We start from the raw sequence: 20,594 nt of genomic DNA, 5'->3' as shown, positions 1-20,594 counted from the left end.
ACGTTTATTTTATACAGTCAAGATAGCACCTCGAAGGGAAAAAGCTTCACAAGAAATCAATTGGTTAAGAGCAAACAATTGCTTGGTTAGAGTTGAAGAACCTTCAACCCCCTCCAACTTGCCTGTTTCATTTCCTACCAATTCTTTAGACTCCGGCATTGAGATTAAGAACTTTCCAATTCAAGCAGATTTATCAGTTTCATCTTCTACCTCTATCAATAGTATGGCTGAGATCAATATTCCTATCTCAGATATTGAGAAGATAGTTGAAAAGATAGTGCCAACTAGCCGAGAAAAGCTCTTACGGTCGGATAAAGGTAAGGATTAGGTGATAATAGAAGATGATGAGGCCAAGGGCAAGTCCGAAAGAAAAGAGCACGTGGATGACATTTTGGCAGGACAAGGAATACTTTGCTAAGAAGATGCCTGCAAAGAAGACCAAGCTCGAGCCCGAGCCAGTTGTGTCGGAAAAATTTGAAAAGCTAAACAAGGAGCTAGAAAGGCTCCACATCTTTATGAAATCCCAGGGAAAGGATCATTATGTAGACATCGACAATGATGATGATGATGAGCTTGAGTTAAAGCATACAACTCCTTTGACCTATAAGGTGCCAAAGGTGGCAAAATATGATGGCACAGGTTATCCTAAGGTGCATGTCGTGCAGTATAAAAAAATAATGGAATTGGAGGATCTACCATCAAGGGAGATTCTAAAGATGTTCCCCATGTCCTTAACCGGGTTCACTCAGACTTAGTATTATAATCTTGAAAAGAAGGTGAGAAAAGATTAGAACGAACTCACCACAATTTTCTTACAAGAGTATGCTTAGAACCTTCAAATGAGCGTAAACTTGAGGGATCTTGAAGTTATTGTGCAGAAAAATGATGAGACCTTTAACTGATTATATGGCTAGGTGGAGAGCCAAGGTCGCGCAAATGAGAAACCGTCCTAATACCAAGTAGCATATTAAGATCTTTATTAATGGGACTCTGCTAGCTTTCCGAGAGAAATTGTATTACATGCCCTTAACTGATTCTCACAAGTGTATGAAGTTGGGACCGCCATAGAAGACAAGATAAGAGAAGATAAGAAGCATGGGAACTGTACGGGGAATTTCAATAAATCCTGTTTCCAAGGGTCTAGTTCATCTGGAAAGACCCCGAGTGCAAACAAGAACACAACTACTGCCACCCTAGATTTGAGAGCTACTAATGTGCTACAAAGAAGATTCCCTAACCTCAGAACTCCTCTCTCGAAGGTGGTTGAAAAGGTGAAGTCAGCAGGTCTTTTTCGACCACTCATACTAAGACCTCCTCTAGTACCTTTGCCCAAGGGCTTTGATTGCAATGCATTCTGTCATTTTCACCAAGGCAACGGTTACACCAATGACCAATAGCTTTTGTTGAGACATGAGATCTAGAATTTGATTGATGAGAGTTGCTGTTGGAGCAGATTTATGTGATGGTTTTAAACGTATGGGATGATAGCGACAAGGAATGGTTCAATCAAAAAGAGGAAGTTTGGGTAGGAAGTGAAGATGAGATGATAGTGAATCCCGTTACTCTTGACATCTGGAGTAGCGAGGGAGAGGAAGAAGCAAAAGTAGTGAATCATATGACCCACATTGGTCGAGTGTACCAACCAAATATTGTGAAGCCAAGGGAGGAAAATGAGAAAGCTAGCCCATCGATTGTGTCAAAGAAAGATACTATAGATGATGCTTTGATTATACAGTTAAAAAGAATCCATGCAAATGTGAACATGTGGGACCTAATCGTCTCTTCCAAGAAACATCGAGAAGCTTTGCTGAAAGCTATGTTCAAAATTTCGATCTTGTCATCTATTTCTATAGCTGATATTATGGGGTGTGTTCAACATAACCCCCTCACAACCACCTTTTTTGATGACAAGCTTCCTCCTGAAGGAAGAAATCACACTAAGACTTTATTTATAAAGGCAGAAGTAAGGGGTATGATAATAGGAAATGTCATGATTGATGAATGTTCGGCTTTAAATGTTTGTCCATTGAAAATTCTTTCAAAGTTTAAGGTGGAATTGTCTGATCTAAAATCTTCAGATGTTGTTATTCGAGCTTACGATGACTCTAAGAGACAAGTGGAAGCATATTCAAGACAATGGTTAAAGTGAGGCTGATTGAAAAGGGGATATAATTTATTGTGATAGACATTCCCCCTACAATAAACTTTCTATTTGGGCGCCCATGGTAGCATTCTTTGGGAGGTGTGCCATCAACGCTGCACCAAAAGATCAAGTTTCCATTCAATGGTGAGGTCATCACCATTCATGTTGCTAGTGAGATGAATGTAGCCACACTAAATATAGACAAACGGATTAGTCTCCCATGGACTGGTTTTTAGATTCCAGTCCTAAGCACTGACATGGGGCTCACTTTCTCCAACATCATGAAGGAGATGAACTTTGAGGAAGGGAAAGGACTTGGAAAGAACCAACAGGGCATTACAGAACTACCTAAAATCCACACCCAAAGGAATCACCTAGGCTTGGGTTATAAGCTTGGAAGCACACTAAAGGAAACATTGGGTTGGTTAGATATGGATGGACGTTTCGTCCGTTCGAGTGAGCACTCCTCTCTATGTCTACCAATAGAGCCATTTGAGCATAAAGGAGAACATACCTAGTTCTAGAGATCTTTGCGAATGTTATTTAGGTCCTGGCGGTTAAGCCCAGAGGATGAGAGTTTGAGGAAGAAAAGAAAGAAGAGAAAGAACTACAAGAAGAGGGGATTGAGGGCCACAAGCGGTCGAGGAAGAGAATAAGAAGGAGGAGCAAGCTGCCTGACAAGAAGAAGAAGAAGAGGGTAATAAGAAGGCAATCACTAAGAAAGAAGAAGAGAACCTTGCAGATGAAGTGCTTAAAGCAATCTGGGCCTGTATAGAGGAAAGCTTTGAAGAAGCTGAAGCCCCTTCTGATGTTGTGATTTCTGTTATAGATGAATATGAATGTAATGAGCTATCAATGTTTTTTTGATGAAATGAACTTTAATTTTGCTTACTTGTTTGATGTCTTTCTTGATGGTTCCATTCATCAAGTAGATAAGCACATGCGCATATTTGACATCAACTCGTCATGCATGCTTGAATGTAATATTGGCATAAAAAATAAACCATAGATTTTATTAATTAGGCCAAACCTAAAGCTAGAGTTAAACACAAAAGTTCAAAGTCTACTCATGGATAAAAAGGAAGCCTTCGCATGGAGAAACGAAGACATGCCAGGGATAGACAGGTCTATAGCTGAGCACACAATTCCACTGTGTCCTGGGGCTAAGCCAGTGAAACAAAAGAGAAGAAAGTTAAGACCAGAAAGGGCCGAGAAGATTAAAGAGGAAGTGACCAAGCAGATAGACGAAGGATTTCTAGAAGTGGTTCACTATCTAGAATGGTTAGCAAATGTAGTTCCAGTTCCCAAGAAAGGCGGACGGGTCAGAATGTACATGGATTATAGAGATTTAAACAAAGCATCACCAAAGGATGATTTTCCTATCCCGATAGACAGCGCAGCAATGATGGAATGCTACTTCATTATGGATGGATTTGCAGGGTATAATTAGATTCTCATGGCACTATTGAATAAGGTCAAATCAACTTTTATGACAAAGTTTGAAACTTTCTACTACCGGGTAATGCGTTTGGCTTAAAGAACACTAGACTACTTACCAAAGGATGGCTACCACTTTATTTCATGACATGATCCACAAGGACCTAGAGGTTTATATTAATGATATGATTGTAATGACTAAGATGTCGGAGGAGCATCCAGTAGCCCTAGAGTGGTTCATGGATAGAGTAATCAAATATAAGCTACGATTGAACCCAAAGACGTGTGTATATGGGGTAACCTCAGAAAAGTGCTAGGATTCATAGTATGACTAAAAGGAATAGAGATCGATCCAGAAAAGATTTAGGAGATCCAAGAGATGGAGCCACCCAAGATAGAAAAGTAAGTGAGAAGCTTTCTTATAAAGATTCAATATATCAGCATGTTTATTTTGAAGTTGTTTTTAGTATGTGATCCAATCTTCAAGCTGTTAAGGAAAGATCAACCAGTAAAGTGAGAAGCTTTCTTATAAAGATGGAGCCACCCAAGATAGAAAAGTAAGTGAGAAGCTTTCTTATAAAGATTCAATATATCAGCATGTTTATTTTGAAGTTGTTTTTAGTATGTGATCCAATCTTCAAGCTGTTAAGGAAAGATCAACCAGTAAAGTGGAAAGATCACTGCCAGATAGCTTCCGACAAAATCAAGGAATATTTGTCAACTCCCCCAGTTTTATGCCCACCAAAACCAAGGAAATCCTTAATTTTGTACTTGACAATGGAAGATGCTAGAATTGGAGCCATGTTAGCATAAGCTGACAAAGCGGGTGTTGAGAAGGCAGTGTATTGCGTGAGTAAGAAGCTTCTTTCAAATGAAAAAAAATATAACTTGATTGAAAGAACTTGCTACGCAATGGTATGGGCTACCAGAAAACTTAGACACAACTTTCAGTTTTATAAGGTCATAGCGGTATCAAGGATGGATCTAGTCAAGTATTTGTATGGAACACCAGCACTAGTGGGGAAGCTAGCAAGATGGTTAATCCTGTTATCAAAATTTGATATTGAGTATGCTATGAAGAAAACCGTCAAAGGACGAGTAGTTGCAAATTTTCTAGCAGTATATCCAATTGAAGACAATGAGCAATGGGAGATTGATTTTCCCGATGAGCATCTGAGCTTGATAGAAAAGAAAGAATGGAAGCTTTACTTTGATGGTTCAACTTATAACAAAGGAGTCGAAGTAGGCGTCTTGTTAGAATCTCCACAAGGAGAAGTTATCCCGATGCTGAAAAGATTACGGTTTGTAGTTACGAATAACATGGCAGAACATGATGCCTGCTTATTTGGGTTAAAAGCTCTAATTGCCGTTAAAGCTAAAGAAGTTGAAGTTAATCAAAACTGGTAATCAAACATGTTAACAGAAATTAGAAAGTTAAGGAGGATAGGTTAAAGCCTTATATTGACTACCTACACATTGTTAATAAGAACTTCAAGAGTGTAACCTTCACACACACAAGTAGAGTGAACAATCGAGTACCAGACGCTTTGGCTAATTTAGCATCAGCTTGGGAAGAGATTTTTGTTATGCTTAAGAAGTCGTTTATAATGTCTTGGGGTTTATAAAGGAGAAAGGATTATGGATATAAAGGAAGAAGATTAGCCATGGTTTTATGATGTCCTGTAGTGGATGACTAAAAGGGTTTATCCTGACTAAGCTACTAGAGATGACAGAAGAGCTATACAATGTTTGGCATTACAATTTACAGTCTTAGATAGTAAAGTGTGCAAGAAAATGTCAGACAGGGTATTGTTAAGATGTGTATCAAGGAAAGAAGCTGAAGAGATTATGGAACAAATCCATGAAGGGGTTTGTGACACCCACATGAATAGAAAAGCACTAACTAAGAAGGTTCTCAGATAGGGATTCTTTTGGTCGATGATAGAAAATGATTGTATTACTTTTATGAAAAGGTGCTTCGAATGCCAAATTCATGGAGACCTGAGTTACACTCCGCCTTCAAAATTACATCCTTTTATTTTGCTATGGCCATTTGTAGCTTGGGGAATATATATCATTAGCAAAATTTCGCCACCTGCTTCCAATGGACATGAATTCATAGTGGTGGTAGTGGACTATTTCTCAAGATGGTTCGAAGTAGAATCTTCATCGGCACCAAGCAGATGGCCAAATTCATCGAAAAGAACTTAATCTACAGATATGGGATCCCCTATCATATAGTGACAGATAATGGAGTTCAGTTCCAAGCAGAAGTAAAGACACTGTTGGAAAAATATGGAATTGAGCATCATAAATCTTCACCGTATCGACCACAAGCTAATGGGGCAGTGGAAGCTGTAAACAAGAGCATCAAGAAGATATTGAGGAAAATGGCAGAAAACCATCAAGATTGGGCAAGCAAACTATAGTATACTTTGTGGGGCTACAGGACCACTGCCAAATTTGCGAATGGGGCAACTCCTCACTCTCTATTCTACGAAATGGAAGTCGTGCTACTGACGAAAATAAAAGTGCATTCCTTGCGCGTAATGATGGAATCCAAAATTCCAGAACATCAATGGGCAGAGAATCATTATAAAAAATTAGCACTCATAGATGGAAAGAGGCTTGATGCCCGATCCATGGATTAGCTATATAAAAGGAGAATAGCTAAGCACTTCAATAAGAGAGTTCATCCGAAGCTACTAAGAGTAGGGGATTTGGTTCTGAAACAAATGCAGCCAAACATTCATGACCCAAGGGGAAGCAAAAGCCTAACTAGGAAGGTCCATTTCTGATCGAGAAAATATTTTCAAAAGGTGCAGTGAAGTTATCAGACATGGAAGGCAATGAATTCACTGAAGTAGTCAATTTGGATAGATTGAAGAAAGTTTATGTATAACTTGAAACGTTTATGGCAAAGCCCAATTAATAAATTCACCTTTTGTGTTCTTATTAATTTTAAAGCTTGTTGTGATAAGTTTATGTTGATATGTAAGTGATGTGAATTTACATTGATGACATAGAATAGCAGAAAATATATCAAGCATTTGCAAGCAAAAGACATTTCATTCATAATAAGTGCATACAATCATATAATTGCATTGTCAATAATTATCTAGCACATTTCATTAGAAAGCATGATAGGAGCATCTACATGCCAGGTCCTAGCAGAAATCTAGCAATCAACAGATCAGCTGACTCTAAATTAGCACTGACTCCAGAATAACCCTGCAACCACAAGCGGTACAAGTCTGAAGAAGAGATGTTAGCCACATGAGAAATGGGTACAATAGTGCGACTAAGCCAAGTGAAAATAAAGTGAGATAGAAATTGTTGTATAATAAGGCCACCTTCGAACCGAGTGTAATCAGGGACAGCTTGATGATGACCGTACTGCCTATCTACACGGTAGGGATAATAAGCCACTACCATGGTTAGTACACACAGAGGCACGCAGAGCATATAGGAAGAATAATGAAAGATAGCAATCTAGTCTTCAACAGTTTCACCAGTCAAACAACGGTGGCGTGGAATATAGACTCGCGGTTTATAATTGAACATCAAATGGTCCGATGGTGGATCCATCACTTACAGCTTCTTAAAGGCCCACAACTGCAAATGCATTCAATTTATATATATATAATAGAAGAAAAACTCTTTAAGTCGAAAACCCACAAAGGGCGGCTTAAACAAAAGTTAGAGCATATGAAAAGAAAAGAATAAAGAAAATAAGAAGAAAATAAAAATGCATTTACCTGCAATAGAGGCGGGCTCCCCATAGGACCAAGCATCGAGCCAGAGTCTCGAGCATGCTCTCCCAACTAAATAAAAGTCTCAGCCAGAATAAGTGAAAAAGGCGTGCATCATCTAGCCATTTGCTCAACTATGGGCAGCAGCCTAAGGCTGCCATTGCTATAATACAACGTAGCAAGTACTGACTAAGAATGTAGAAACAGACAAGCGAAGTGTGAAACTCAAAATTCAGTTTCGTAAAACAGGATCTTAAGAGCCACATTAGGTCTAACACCAAAGTATTAAACCGACATACTTAATACTTAACAATTTAAAAAAGTTTCTTTAGTTTTAAAAAAATGACTTAGAAAAAAAAATTTGGAGAAATCCTACAGAAAAACTGCAAGAGTTTCCCTTATATATTCAGTATCACAAAAACACCGAAAATATTTAAAATGCTTCTGTAATCCGTCCACACCACAACTACATTTTCAAATTTATTTTTCCAACGCAACTCCACATTCTCAACCCATCATCCAACACATTTCATAATAACTCAACATAGATAATAAATTCGTTCCTTTTAATTGAAAGCATTTAAAATATTCATTAGATGCCATAAAACTGACTCTGAAAATAAAACTATTATTTCAAATATTTAATTTAAAATATTCTGACTTAAATAAAAAATATTCTAGTGCTTTAATTATATTTACATGCCCTTAGATTTTTCTAAAGACTGAAATAAAAGAGAAATAAGTTGAACATCGACTATAATGGAATATGGGCCTCTGAATAGTCTAATGCTCACTGTGGATTGTCTATCCCGAAACAACAACCTACGCGTTGACTTGCATAAAGTTTAGTGATTCTTATTTCCCATTTATCGCAGGAAAAATACACATAAGCAATCATAATATCACATATTATCATACATATCATTTATTCATTAACAGACATCATAATCATAATACAACATATTTTCGGCGCATAATATAAATATTCACAATCAGCATGCTTAATTTAATTCAATAATCATGTATCACTAAATTAGACATACTTAACCATAATATCACATAAATCAACATATGTTCACAAAAGTAACATAATTATTTATTTAGTTAATTTATAAACACTATATTTTTAATTAGTCGTTTAGCATACTTAGAAGAATCAAATAGCAGACAGAGAATTTCATAATAAACATACAGCTCGAAAGCCCATATAACATCATACGATCCATAGGTCAGAATCAAATGGTCATATCTAGAAAATTGGGTTCGTTAGCCCCTATTAAATTGGAGTTCATTAGCTCCTGTAAAATGAGGTTCGTTAGCCCTTATAAGACACTGCGTGTCATATACAGACAGTACTGTATTCTTATGGCATGTTATACCTCTATACAACCACTGAATCAACCAAGTAGACCAAGATCGATAAAATATTTATTGTAATTAATTCATTTCATAATTCATACATATCAGTGTTCATAGATAAAACGCCCGGTCTCATAATTACACTGAAATATTTTATTGCAGTTCGAAAAATATTCTTTTTTATAAATGCTATTTATTCACAAAAATCATACTTTTGTATACTAAATATTCTATCATAAATTCATTTCCATAAATCACATGATCACACTTATTTAATCATAATTCTTATATAATTGCTTAAATCCATAACATATATTCATAAAGAATATTTTATACACATAAATTCATGTCATCCAATTAAATTCATAATCATAGCATACTTTCACATAATCATTCATAATTCATTAATAGACACAATTCCCAATACCATGACTTAATTCCCAACGCACTAATTTTTAACATAGTATATCAACACCTAATTAATCCACATTTCATTTAGTTCTAATATTCTCCTAATTGGGACTTGAGTGGATCAATTAATTAATTAATTGATCTAAGAGGGTTCTTAAATCCAATATTCCTTTAATTTCCTAAATTATATTAGTTAGCTACCTAATTTATGTAGTAGTCATAAAATCACATTATTTTTATTATTCCTATTATTTACCAATTAAGTACCTAATTAATCTAAATATCAAAAATTAACTATCTATCCACATAATTAAAATAGTACAAACCAAATAATTTATTACTACTACTTAATTATCACTAATCCTAACTAATCATCATCTTAATTAAAAAAATTATAATTTAATCCTTAAAGTCCTTATTAATTATAAATGGATCCCATTTAGAATAAACAAACTAATGGTATATTAAATTATTCATAGTCCACAGTTTATCCTTTTTAAGGGGTCCAATTTATAATTATAGTCCTTAATTAGTTCAAATTTCTCTTTAGTCCATAATTAATGCAAATTGCATTTGGGTCCTTCTAAAATGTCATATTGGTCCTTAAAATTCTCCTTTTGTCCAAAATCTCCATAAGCATAGGAGAATTTTGTCCTTAGTCCTTAGAACATGTCCAAATAAGTCCATGGGTCATAAAAATATTATTTGGCATTCAAAATAAATTCTGTCTCTATGTAATTTTTTCATAACAAGTCCAAAAATTTATTAATATATTTATTATTTTATCATCACAAAACAATATTTACATATCACATACACAAAATAATATTTAAACATCATGAAAATAATACCATAAGGTTTAGCCAATCATAAAAAAAATATAAACAATATTTAAATTTCACAAAAATCTATATTTACCATCTACTACATTCATACATGTAGATTTAAGAATAAAATCACGAAAAACTAATATAGATTAAAAAAACATTATTAAATTCGGTCAATATGAAAAGCATAAACTAAAATTTCATAAAAATTATTTCTAGCATAAAGGAGACATCTTAAACATAGATAAACTCATTTAAAGCATAAAATCAAGTCTTGGGGCACAAAAATATAAAATCACGCAAAAAAAAAGTTCTAAAAATATCTGAAGATGAGAAAATAGCACAAACCTTGATTTAAAAGCTGGAAATCCACAAAATCAAGGTTGACTCTTTTCTTTTCATTAGATTTGGAGGTATCTCCCTCTAAAATCAAAGAAAAAGAAAACTCACTACATGTTTTGGAAGAAATGAAAAAATTTTGACATTAAAATGATGCAAATGACGTGAATAATGCTAGACTAGCCTTGGATTTGAAAAATACTTGAGTTTTAGAAAAGAGAAAAAGATGTAGTAGCTCAAGAGCAGAGAAAACTCACACTTAAAAGCTTTATCTTGAGAAATAAACTTCAAATCCTATACTAAGGATCTTATTCTCTAAAATACTTAGTTTTATGAAGAGAAATGGTGTTTCAATGGAGAAGGTAGTAAGGTTTGGCCATGGTGGTGAGAGAAGAGAAAGAGAGAAAATAAAGAAAAAGAAGAAAGAAAGAAAAGAGAGAGGGAGAAGAGAGTTGGCGTTGGAATTGGTTGATTGTGAGTGGTGAGTGATTTTCTTTTGTTTTAGGTAAAAGAATGTATTAAGCTTTAGTCCATAGGTTAATAATGTGCATAAGGGTATTGTCCATTGAGTAGTGGTGTTTTAACTCTTGTACAAATGAATCTTCTTAAAATAATATCCTTTGATTTTGCATAGTAGTTAAAACATAAATCCTTGGTCTTAAACCATTGGGTAAAGGATATATAGGTGCCAAATCAATTTTATCTTTATTATAAAATGATGTAGATTTAACTTGATCTTTTTCAATTCAATGGCTAAAATTTGACACTACACACATGCATAATATAAATTATGACTGTCTATCATAAATTGCACTGTGTTATCAAAACAAAGTTTCTACACATGAAAAATTACTAAAATGCCCTTATAGCATTGTAATTCACCAGAATCATAATTAATTCATATTAATGCATGATGAAACTCTAAAATGATTTAATGCATGCTAATGGCATGTTTAGAAAATGTGGATGTGACAACTCTCCCCCACTCAAGCAATTTCGTCCCTGAAATTACTTGAGAATAGCTGTGGATACTGTTGTCTCATACTGTCCTCTCTCTTCGAAGTGGCTTCCTCAACCTTATGATTCCTCCATAAAACCTTAACCAAAGGTATCCTCTTATTCTCAACTCCTTAACTTCTCTAACTAAGAATCGGCTCTTCCTCATAAGATAAATCTGTCTCGGGATAAATCACATGAGAAGGATATGACCTATATCTCCTCAACATCGAAACATGGAATACATTATGAATCCTATCCAACTCAGGAGGCAAAGCTAGTCTATGGGCCAACGGACCCACATGCTCTAGGATCTCATATGGACCAATGAACCTAGGACTTAGCTTCCCTTTCTTACCAAATCTAAGTACCTTCCTTCAAGGTGAAACCTTAAGAAAGACCTTATCACCCACAACATATTCCATGTCTCCTCTTTTTATATCAGCATAAGACTTTTGGCTATCTGAAGCCTCCTTTAGTCTACTCTGAATCAACTGAACTTTTTACTCTGTATCTCTAATCAAATCTGATCCAATGATCTTCCCCTCGCTCAACTCTGTCCAACAGAGAGGTGCCCTACACCTTTTACAATACAATGCCTCAAATGGAGCCATTTGAATACTAGACTAGTAGTTTTTATTATAAGCAAACTCAATCAAGAACACATACTTTTTCAAACTGCCCTCAAACTCTATAACACAACTATGAAGCATATCCTCCAAAGTCTAAATGACCCTCTAAGACTTACCATCAGTCTGAGGATGATAAGCAGTACTAAAGTGCAACCGTGTACCTAAAGCCTCATGCAACTTAGCCCAAAATCTAGAAGTAAATCTCGGGTCTCTGTCTAAAATAATAGAAGAAGGAACACCATGCAATCTGACTATCTCCTCAATGTACGACTGACCATACTGATCTAATGAGTAATCTGTCCTCACTGGCAAGAAATGAGCTGACTTAGTTAATCTATCCACTATAACCCAGATAGAATCCTTCTTCTTAGGCATAAGAGGTAATCCAATCACAAAATCCATAGTAATGCGATCCCATTTCCACTCAGCCACTGATATCGAATGCATAAGACCGGCTAGAAACTGATGCTTAGCCTTAACTGGCGAACCAAACATCTGGATACATACTTTGCAATACTCCTCTTAAATGCTGGCCACCAATAGAACTCTCTAAGATCATGATACATCTTAGTACTACCTAGATGCATGGCATAAGAACTGACATGAGCCTCATCAAGAATCATCTGTCTCAACTTAGGAATCTTAGGCACATAAATATGATCTTTAAAATATAAGCAACCATCATACTTAATCTGGAATCTCTTCTTCTTACCCTCTAATGTCAACTTCTTCCATTCAGCAATCTGATCATCTAAACTCTGAGCATCTCTAACCTGTTGAACCAAACTCGGTCTGACGCTTAACTGTCTGAATGGAACCATCATCCCTCAATGACATAATGACAAACATAGCCCTCAAAGCATACATAGACTTCCTACTTAAAGCATCAGCAACTACATTAGCGTTACCCGGATGGTAATTAATCACACAATCATAATCTTTAAGCATCTCTATCTCAAATTCAACTCTTTTTGAGTAGGTAGATACTTCAAGCTCTTATGATCAGTGTAGATGAAACACTTCTCACCATACAGATAATGCCTCCATATCTTAAGAGCAAACACAATAGCAGCAAGCTCTAAGTCATGAGTGGGATAGTTCTTCTCATGAGGCTTAAGCTGCCTAGAAGCATAAGCAACTACCTTAGCCTCTTGCAGAAGCACACAACCAAGACCATTAAGTGAAGCATCACTGAAAACCATATAGTCTTTACCAGAAACCGCCTGTATAAGGATAGGAGCCTTAGTAAGCATAGCATTTAACTTCTCAAAGCTAGCTTGGCATTTATCAGTCCACTCGAACTTAGCATTCTTGTGCAACAACTTTGTCAAAGGAGTAGCAAGAAGAGAAAACCCTTTGACAAATCTTCAGTAATTCCTAACCAATCCCAAGAAACTCTGAATCTCTATGGAATTCTTAGGTGGCTTCCAATCAAGAATTGCCTCTATCTTCTTCGGATCAACTCGAATACCATTAGTTGAAACCACATGCCCAGAAATGCTACCTCGTCAAGCCAAAATTCACACTTATTGAACTTGGCATACAATTACTTATCTCTCAGAGTCTGTAAAACTATCCTTAAGTACGTATCATGCTGATCCTTAGTCTTAGAATCAACTAATATATCATCAATGAAAACCACTACAAATTGATCTAGATAGGGATGAAAGACTCTATTCATCAAGTCCATAAAAGCAGCTAGAGCATTAGTTGACCCAAAAGGCATTACTAGAAACTCATAATGGCCATATCTGGTCCGGAATGCAGTCTTAGGCACATCTTCCTTCCTAACTCCCATCTGATAATATCCAGATCTTAGATCAATCTTAGAAAAGACACCTACCCCTTTCAACTGATCAAACAAGTCTTCAATACGAGGCAACAGATATTTGTTCTTAATCGTCAACTTGTTCAGCTGTCTATAATCAATGCACAATCTCATGAAACCATGCTTCTTCTTAACAAACAGAACTGGAGCACTCCAGGGAGAAACACTAGGGCGAATGAATCCTTTACCTAGCAATTATTGAAGCTGAACCTTAAATTCCTTTAACTTGGCAAGAGCCATCCTATAAGGAGCAATAGAAACTAGAGCAAAACTCGGAATCACATCAATGCCAAACTTAACCTCACGATCTGGCGATAACCCAGGAAGCTCATTAGGAAACACATTGGGAAAATCACACACTGTAGGTATGTCACTCAAACTAGGCTCATCGTGCTCAGATTCAAATGCATAAGCAATGAAAACACTATAACCCTTCTGAATCAGGAGCCTAGCCTTAACGGTTGAAATGACATTAGAGAGATAGTCCGATCTCTCACCCACAGCCACTACCTCAATATCATCAGTGGTCTTAAGTGTGATTCTCTTAAGCATGCAATCAACCATGACCTGATGTCTATATAGCCAATCCATGCCCAATATGACATTAAACTCTCTAAACGACAACTGGATCAAATCACTAGGAAAAACATATCTATGAATAACAATAGGACAATCTCCAAACAACTTACTCAAAATCACTTTATGTCCAAAAGGATTGGTGACATCAATATCATGCTTTAACATATCAGCCATAATACCACTCTCAATACCCATGGGAATGCATATATATGAATGTGTGGAACCCGGATCTATCAATGCATGTACATCAAGTCCAAAGATAGAAAATGTACCTATTGTCTTAATGGTGATCTTTTTTTTTTTTTAATTTGTGCATAGATTAATTTAGGGTTTGGCAATGCTGAATCTCATGTAATTGGTACAATTTTAGTGTGTGATCTAGGTTACATTATAATGGACATGGTTATCAAATTTTATATAAATTGAATTTGATGAATTCTCTGTGTTAGTTGCTTCTGCAATATTAAAACCTGACTATGCAATTAAAATAAACACATAGACAGGAGCCTAAATATAAAAAGAAAATGAAGAGGAAAATTTAAAATGGATTCATCTTCATTCAACGTACAAAAAATGGTTGCTCTAGTTCATGGAGTAATAAAAATTGGAATGAATATAATGTTATATTCCTAACCATCCCAAAAATTGGATAATATCAACATGATTCAAGATTGAAACAAACTGCAAAATTAAGTTTTGTTTCAATTCTGAAGCAAAATAAGCACCCAAAATATATCCTAAACTGCATCTTATATTGTTACCCAAAAAAAAAAAAGTAAATATCTATTTTTCATTCCTTTGTCTTTTTTCTGATTCTAGAACTCTTCCATCTCACTACATTTGCAGCACTGCTTTGTTGAGTTGAGGCTTCAACTGGTCCTATATTCACTTCACTGACACAATTGGATTGTGTTACAGTAGCTTCAACAGGAAAAGGCAATGGACCACCTCTTTCCGCAGAAGATTGAACTTGACTGCTCCCCTGCAAAATGAGTGGACAATATAATCTCACTAATGGACTCATAAAAATCATTAAATATTACAAACCAACACAACACATTCATCCATAAACCATTGAACCCTTACACCCTCAATATTTCTTTCTTGGCATAGAATTTGCAACAGGATCACATGTAGCTGTAGAGGAAGTACCACTCTATGTAGTCCTTTTTCTTCCTTTCTATAAAAAAAAATTTAGAGTCTCATATTTAACAGTTCAACCCAATATACTATTAACAGATTTTTCCAAACAAGAATTTTTATTTTTGCAGTGGAGGATGACATACCAAATGTAGGCTCATGGTACCTTTTGTTATATATGGCCTACAGCCTCACAGATGTTGCATGTCATGATAAGCTTGCCCTTTTTTTAGAAAACTTCCCTTTTTGTAGGTGCTTGCTCAAGTTCTTCTACTTCTTTCCTTCTTTCTTTTTGTTTCCTACCTCTCTTCTTTTTAACTGGACTTGGTGGAACAAATGGGGCTGCTGGGTTTTCTTTAGGCCACATGTCAAGGCAATTAGTAGAGTTTATGAAATGGCTATAGACTCTTATATATGTCCCTACATTGTATCCATCATGTATATATAACTCAGGGTTTTCATTTTTCCTAATAATACAGGAAATAACATGCCCACATGATATTCTTATTAAGTCCCACCTCTTGCATGTACAACTTCTACCCACTAGGTCCATAACAAATTGCCTTTAAGGACCAACAACCTAAACCCTAGGTCCAACACTATATGTAGGCTCATACATGTGAGCAAATTTTGTATTTTCCCTCAACTTCTTTGCAATCTTAGGACATAATCTACCCTACTAGTTCTTCATTTGCTCTCTTTCTATACATCCTCTTTGTTAGTTGATTCCTAATTATCTCTAACATAGTTAAAATAGCAAGTTCCTTTGCATCTAGAATATACTTCTTAAATGACTCACACAAATTATTAGTGAGCATGTCACACTTTACCCCAGTTTTAAAACATGCTCTTGATCAATTCATGCATGGTCTTGCTCTCAACCATTCTTTAGCATCTACACTATTTTTCTTAATCTCCTTCATATAAACATTTAACTTAGACTCATAACTAGCCTTAGCTGCATTCCATAATAAGTCTTTCATCTCCTTCTCTTTGAAATGAGCACGGTAATTTGTGTAAAGATGCCTAACACATAACCTATACTCTACTTCTGGCCACATCCTATTAATAACATTAATAAGGCCCTAAGCAAAGCAATAAAATAAATAGAAAATGATTAGTACATAATTCAAGATAAAAATAAAGAAAATTCAATCAAAATGTGCCATGAACCAACCCCATGTGTCTATGCACTCATTTCTAACAACAGCATATGCAATGGGGAAAAATGTAGTCATTTGGATTTATGCCAACTATGGACAGAATTTGACATCTATAGGTACCTTTCAACCAACAATAATCTATTTTCCTACAAGTTTCCTACAATGCTTATTTCAAGCAATTTTCTAGGCATTAAGACATATGCAAACACCCTCAAACATCCCCCCCTTAACCTTGAAATGCACAGAAGACCCAGGGTTTGTTCTTAGTAACTCAACCCTATAGTCTTACGACCTAAAAAACTAAAACTTCTCATCACCATGCAAAACAAGTAAATTCTTCTCTCTTGCCCTCCAAGTCCTTATCCTTCCTATTATATAACCATGATCTCTCTTCACTCTACTCACAAAATGACTCAACTCCTAACCTAGATTCACCTAAAAGTCCTCTACCGTCAAATGGATGTTTTTGAACACTTTAGCATATGCATGTTTTGGAGTTATACTTTTAATTTAGAAAGTTGGGTCGTTTAAGGCTTTTTTATCTGGTTTACTTGCAAATTCCACCCATAACCTTTATTAAAACACCTAGCTTCTACTTTTTTACAATTTTTATAAAAAAATCTGAAACCTATGCTTCATACTATGCATTCTACAAGCCGCCTTGAATTCTTTTTGATTCCTAAACAATAAACCAACTTTTAGTATGGGGTCATCTATATCCCTAAATGCATTAAAAGTTGGAAATTTATCCTTATTCTCAGTTTTAGAGTCTGACTCTGTGAGTAGCTCATCAGAAGGAGCCATTTTAGACTCATCATCATCACCCATATTAATCCTCATTGACTGATTCATATCACCGTTTCTCATACTTACCCCACTCCCCCTTGGCCTCTCCCCTAGGTCAGTGTGTGTTGTATGTTTCTCCTCCATAACTACCCTAAAGTCATCATCCCCCTCTTCCACATTGTACTCAGTATCCCTCAACTCCCCATCATCATTCCCAGTAATAGGTTGTGCATTATCTGCTTGGATTTGGTCATTAATTTATGCCTCAGGTTCAGTTGGGTCATTTATTTCAAAGTCAGGCAGGGTTAGGTCATTTATTTCTAACTCAATTTCAGCCCTCACAGTATGCTACCCCCCATCATCCCTCTCATCAACATTTAGCTCAGGTTCAGTCCTTACAGGTTCGAAACTCACAGTAGGCTGCTCACTTTCTACCCTCACAATAGGCTATGCACTTTCTATTCCCCCCAAAACAGAGTCAAAGTCACTATTTAACTCTAAAGAACCTATGCCAATACTGGGAAAAAATAGTAGAGCTTTCAAGTATTAAAGTTGTGCTAGAGTTGGAGTTACTAAAAAGTCTTCTTTTCTTAGTGTTTTGGCATTACTGAAAGGCAGTGAACTAGTGTCACGACCCATTTCCATGGACCGGACCGGCACTAGGACCTGGGTGGGCTTAAGGCCCCCGAAGCCCGTAGTAAGCCTAACTCATTTAAGTTCCACATTCTATTCATAATTATGGATTAAGGCCCATTAACTTATTATACATATGCATCCAAAATACAGTTCATATATTAAATCTGGACTTTCATTATGCACTTACAACCCAACTGGAATACAATTGCGGAACTCTACCTTTACATTTACATATTTATTTCTGTCATTAACAGTCTTCTATAATACGTATTTCAACTCCATAGGGCTTTCCTTTCTTTCTATTACCTGAAAAAAAATAGTAGGCAGGGGTGAGCGCCAAACTCAATGAGTAGGGTTAGATAACCCTCTCACCCCACACAATCACACAGATGCTAAAATATTTCTATTTGGACACCATTTAATTATATGATCATGCAATTTGTCACACAAATGGCAATACAACAGCAATCACAGTTATTATCACCTTCATATAATCACATCACGTGGAAATTAGTCAGTGGCACCACCTGAAACCCCAACGAGCCGTCCTCACACATGGCTCGCCCTCTCATACATGTGCACCAGGGAGCCGATCCCCCATACGGCCAACTGGTCTAATCCTCACTGACCAGTCCTCTCATTGTTTTTTTTTTTCATTCTCTCTTTTCTTTTCCATACCAACAGGAGGCAACCCGGTGGTCTCCATCCAATCTAGATCATCAAGTGCTCACAACAGGAGGCCACCCTGCGGGCTACAATCAAATCTAGATTATCAGGTGCGCAACAACAAGAAGCCATCCTGTGGTTTTCCTTACAATCCATATCATCAGGTGCACACGGGGGCGCCGATCTCCCATTTTCCCGGCCGACGGTCAAATATCATATCATATCATATTTAGGATCCATATCACATGGACCGTCCTCACAAACCCATGGTGGTCCACTTCATCCCAATTCCACACAAACAAGGCATAGTATGTTCATAGCACAAGTAATCAAACAATTTTTAATATCAACAAATAGTGCATCATAATATGGCAACTCAATAAATTAATGCATGATAACATTTAGCCGTGAATGCATGAATGCAGGCGGATGGTACTAGTTATCTAACACTACTCACAGTTCTTTATTATCCTTTACAAGGACTGCCTTTTTAGCCACATGCTTCCAGCTTTTGTCCTCGCATTTTGTATTTTATAAACCTTTAAAACAAACAAGAAAATTCTAAATAAGAGTTTTAATTCAAAAACTTATATTTCACATTCGTTTATTTATTTTTGCTACCGGTCATTTAATTCACTTGTTATATATGCATATATATCTAGTTTCTCTCATTTATATAAATAACTATTCTAATTTATAACCTTTAGATAAAATCTCTAAATATTCGGTGAGAAATATTGTATAATGATAATGCTAATATTGTATAGTATTTCTTAATACCTCAAATTTTCGTCGTCACTACTTCTTAAGAATATAACTAAAATTCGGCAGCATTTCCTCTATAAACTGGACTATCCAAATTTTTCAAATTTTCACAAATCCACACACACAGTTCATCCATCGGGCAACTTCATATCCACTAATCCCGTCCGTCATAACCGTCATTTATTCGGTCACTTAATTCACATAATCCATTATAATTAATTGTTCTATAACTATTTATTTGTTAATAAAATTCCTAAAATTTATTATTAGCTAGGAATATATATATATATATATATATTTTTTTTTTTTTGTACCAACCTTATAGTTATAATTAATATTCATAAAATATATTTAATAATATTTAATTTAATTTACTTAAATACTTAATTAAGTTCATTAATTAATTAATTCGGGATTTATTCAAAAATTGCAAATTAAGCTTTAGAGTGTACCGATTGAAAATCAGATTTCATTTCCGTGATCCGCGTGAAGAGGAGAGCATTCTGTCTCTTGAAGTCTCGCCGGAGTCTCGCCGGCCGGTCGCCGGACCGCCGCCGCCGCCGCCGTGCACGGTGGCCGAAAAATTTAACCTTCACCAAAATTGACAAACAATACATCATTTCATTCGTTTCGATGAGAGGATCACTAATATGTGTTCAAATCAAGGTGGGTGTGAACCAGTTGGCCGAAAATTGGCCGGAAATGTTCGATGGTACCCACTTTGGGTTTTCCGATTCCGGCCACCATACTCAACACCGTAACAGTCAAATGAAAGAAGGAGAAGAGAGGAGTCGATCGGCACCTACCTTGAAGTCTCAGGTCGCCGGAAACGGCGTGAATGGCTGAAAGAATTGCTACTATGGCGTCGCACCTTTCGATTGAATTTTCTCTCAATCCGGGCTCAAATCGCGCAAACCAAGGCTTGAATCAGACTCCTTGCGATGAGTAGATATTTTTAGAGTATTTATTTGCCGGATTTGGTGGCCGGTGGTCGGAGAACGAGAAGAAAAGGGGAGGGGGGTTGTTGAGAGAGAAGAGCGAGAGAGAGACCACTGAATCTCTCTTCTCGTTTCTCTTTTCTTTTTTTTTTTTTTTTTTTTTTCTAGAATTTTCTAATTGGTGGATGGGGTTTGGG

At 36.1% G+C, this 20,594-nt stretch overlaps 1 protein-coding gene and 2 long non-coding RNA genes across 5 annotated transcripts; 1 reads left to right on the top strand and 2 right to left on the bottom strand.

Moving 5' to 3' along the window:
- The first annotated feature begins 4,492 nt into the window (after nucleotides 1-4,492).
- On the top strand, nucleotides 4,493-6,009 carry LOC105647235 (uncharacterized). Its single transcript, XM_012233248.3, has 2 exons — nucleotides 4,493-4,983; nucleotides 5,703-6,009. The coding sequence occupies exons 1-2, from the start codon at nucleotides 4,493-4,495 to the stop codon at nucleotides 6,007-6,009; spliced, it is 798 nt and encodes a 265-aa protein (XP_012088638.3).
- Nucleotides 6,010-6,629: 620 nt separating this feature from the next.
- Nucleotides 6,630-10,727, bottom strand: LOC110010886 (uncharacterized). Of its 3 annotated transcripts, XR_002285916.3 has the most exons (5): nucleotides 10,526-10,727; nucleotides 10,278-10,352; nucleotides 7,339-7,404; nucleotides 6,934-7,195; nucleotides 6,630-6,834 (listed from the first exon to the last, which is right to left on the bottom strand). It is a non-coding gene; the product is annotated as an uncharacterized LOC110010886 (long non-coding RNA). The 3 variants fall into 3 exon arrangements; XR_005177662.2 differs by having other exon boundaries at nucleotides 6,630-7,195; nucleotides 7,339-7,495; XR_002285915.3 differs by having other exon boundaries at nucleotides 6,630-7,195.
- A 7,401-nt stretch (nucleotides 10,728-18,128) lies between these two features.
- Nucleotides 18,129-20,552, bottom strand: LOC149496134 (uncharacterized). Its single transcript, XR_016320801.1, has 4 exons — nucleotides 20,266-20,552; nucleotides 19,912-20,049; nucleotides 19,152-19,233; nucleotides 18,129-18,334 (listed from the first exon to the last, which is right to left on the bottom strand). It is a non-coding gene; the product is annotated as an uncharacterized LOC149496134 (long non-coding RNA).
- Between the last annotated feature and the right edge of the window lie 42 nt (nucleotides 20,553-20,594).

Source organism: Jatropha curcas, chromosome 5 (genome assembly GCF_041381405.1).
Source record: "Jatropha curcas cultivar XTBG-Jc1 chromosome 5, XTBG_Jcur_1.0, whole genome shotgun sequence".
Taxonomy (NCBI): domain Eukaryota; kingdom Viridiplantae; phylum Streptophyta; class Magnoliopsida; order Malpighiales; family Euphorbiaceae; genus Jatropha; species Jatropha curcas.
The sequence above is the reverse complement of the archived record's forward strand: the minus strand, read 5'-3'. Positions and strand labels throughout refer to the sequence as shown.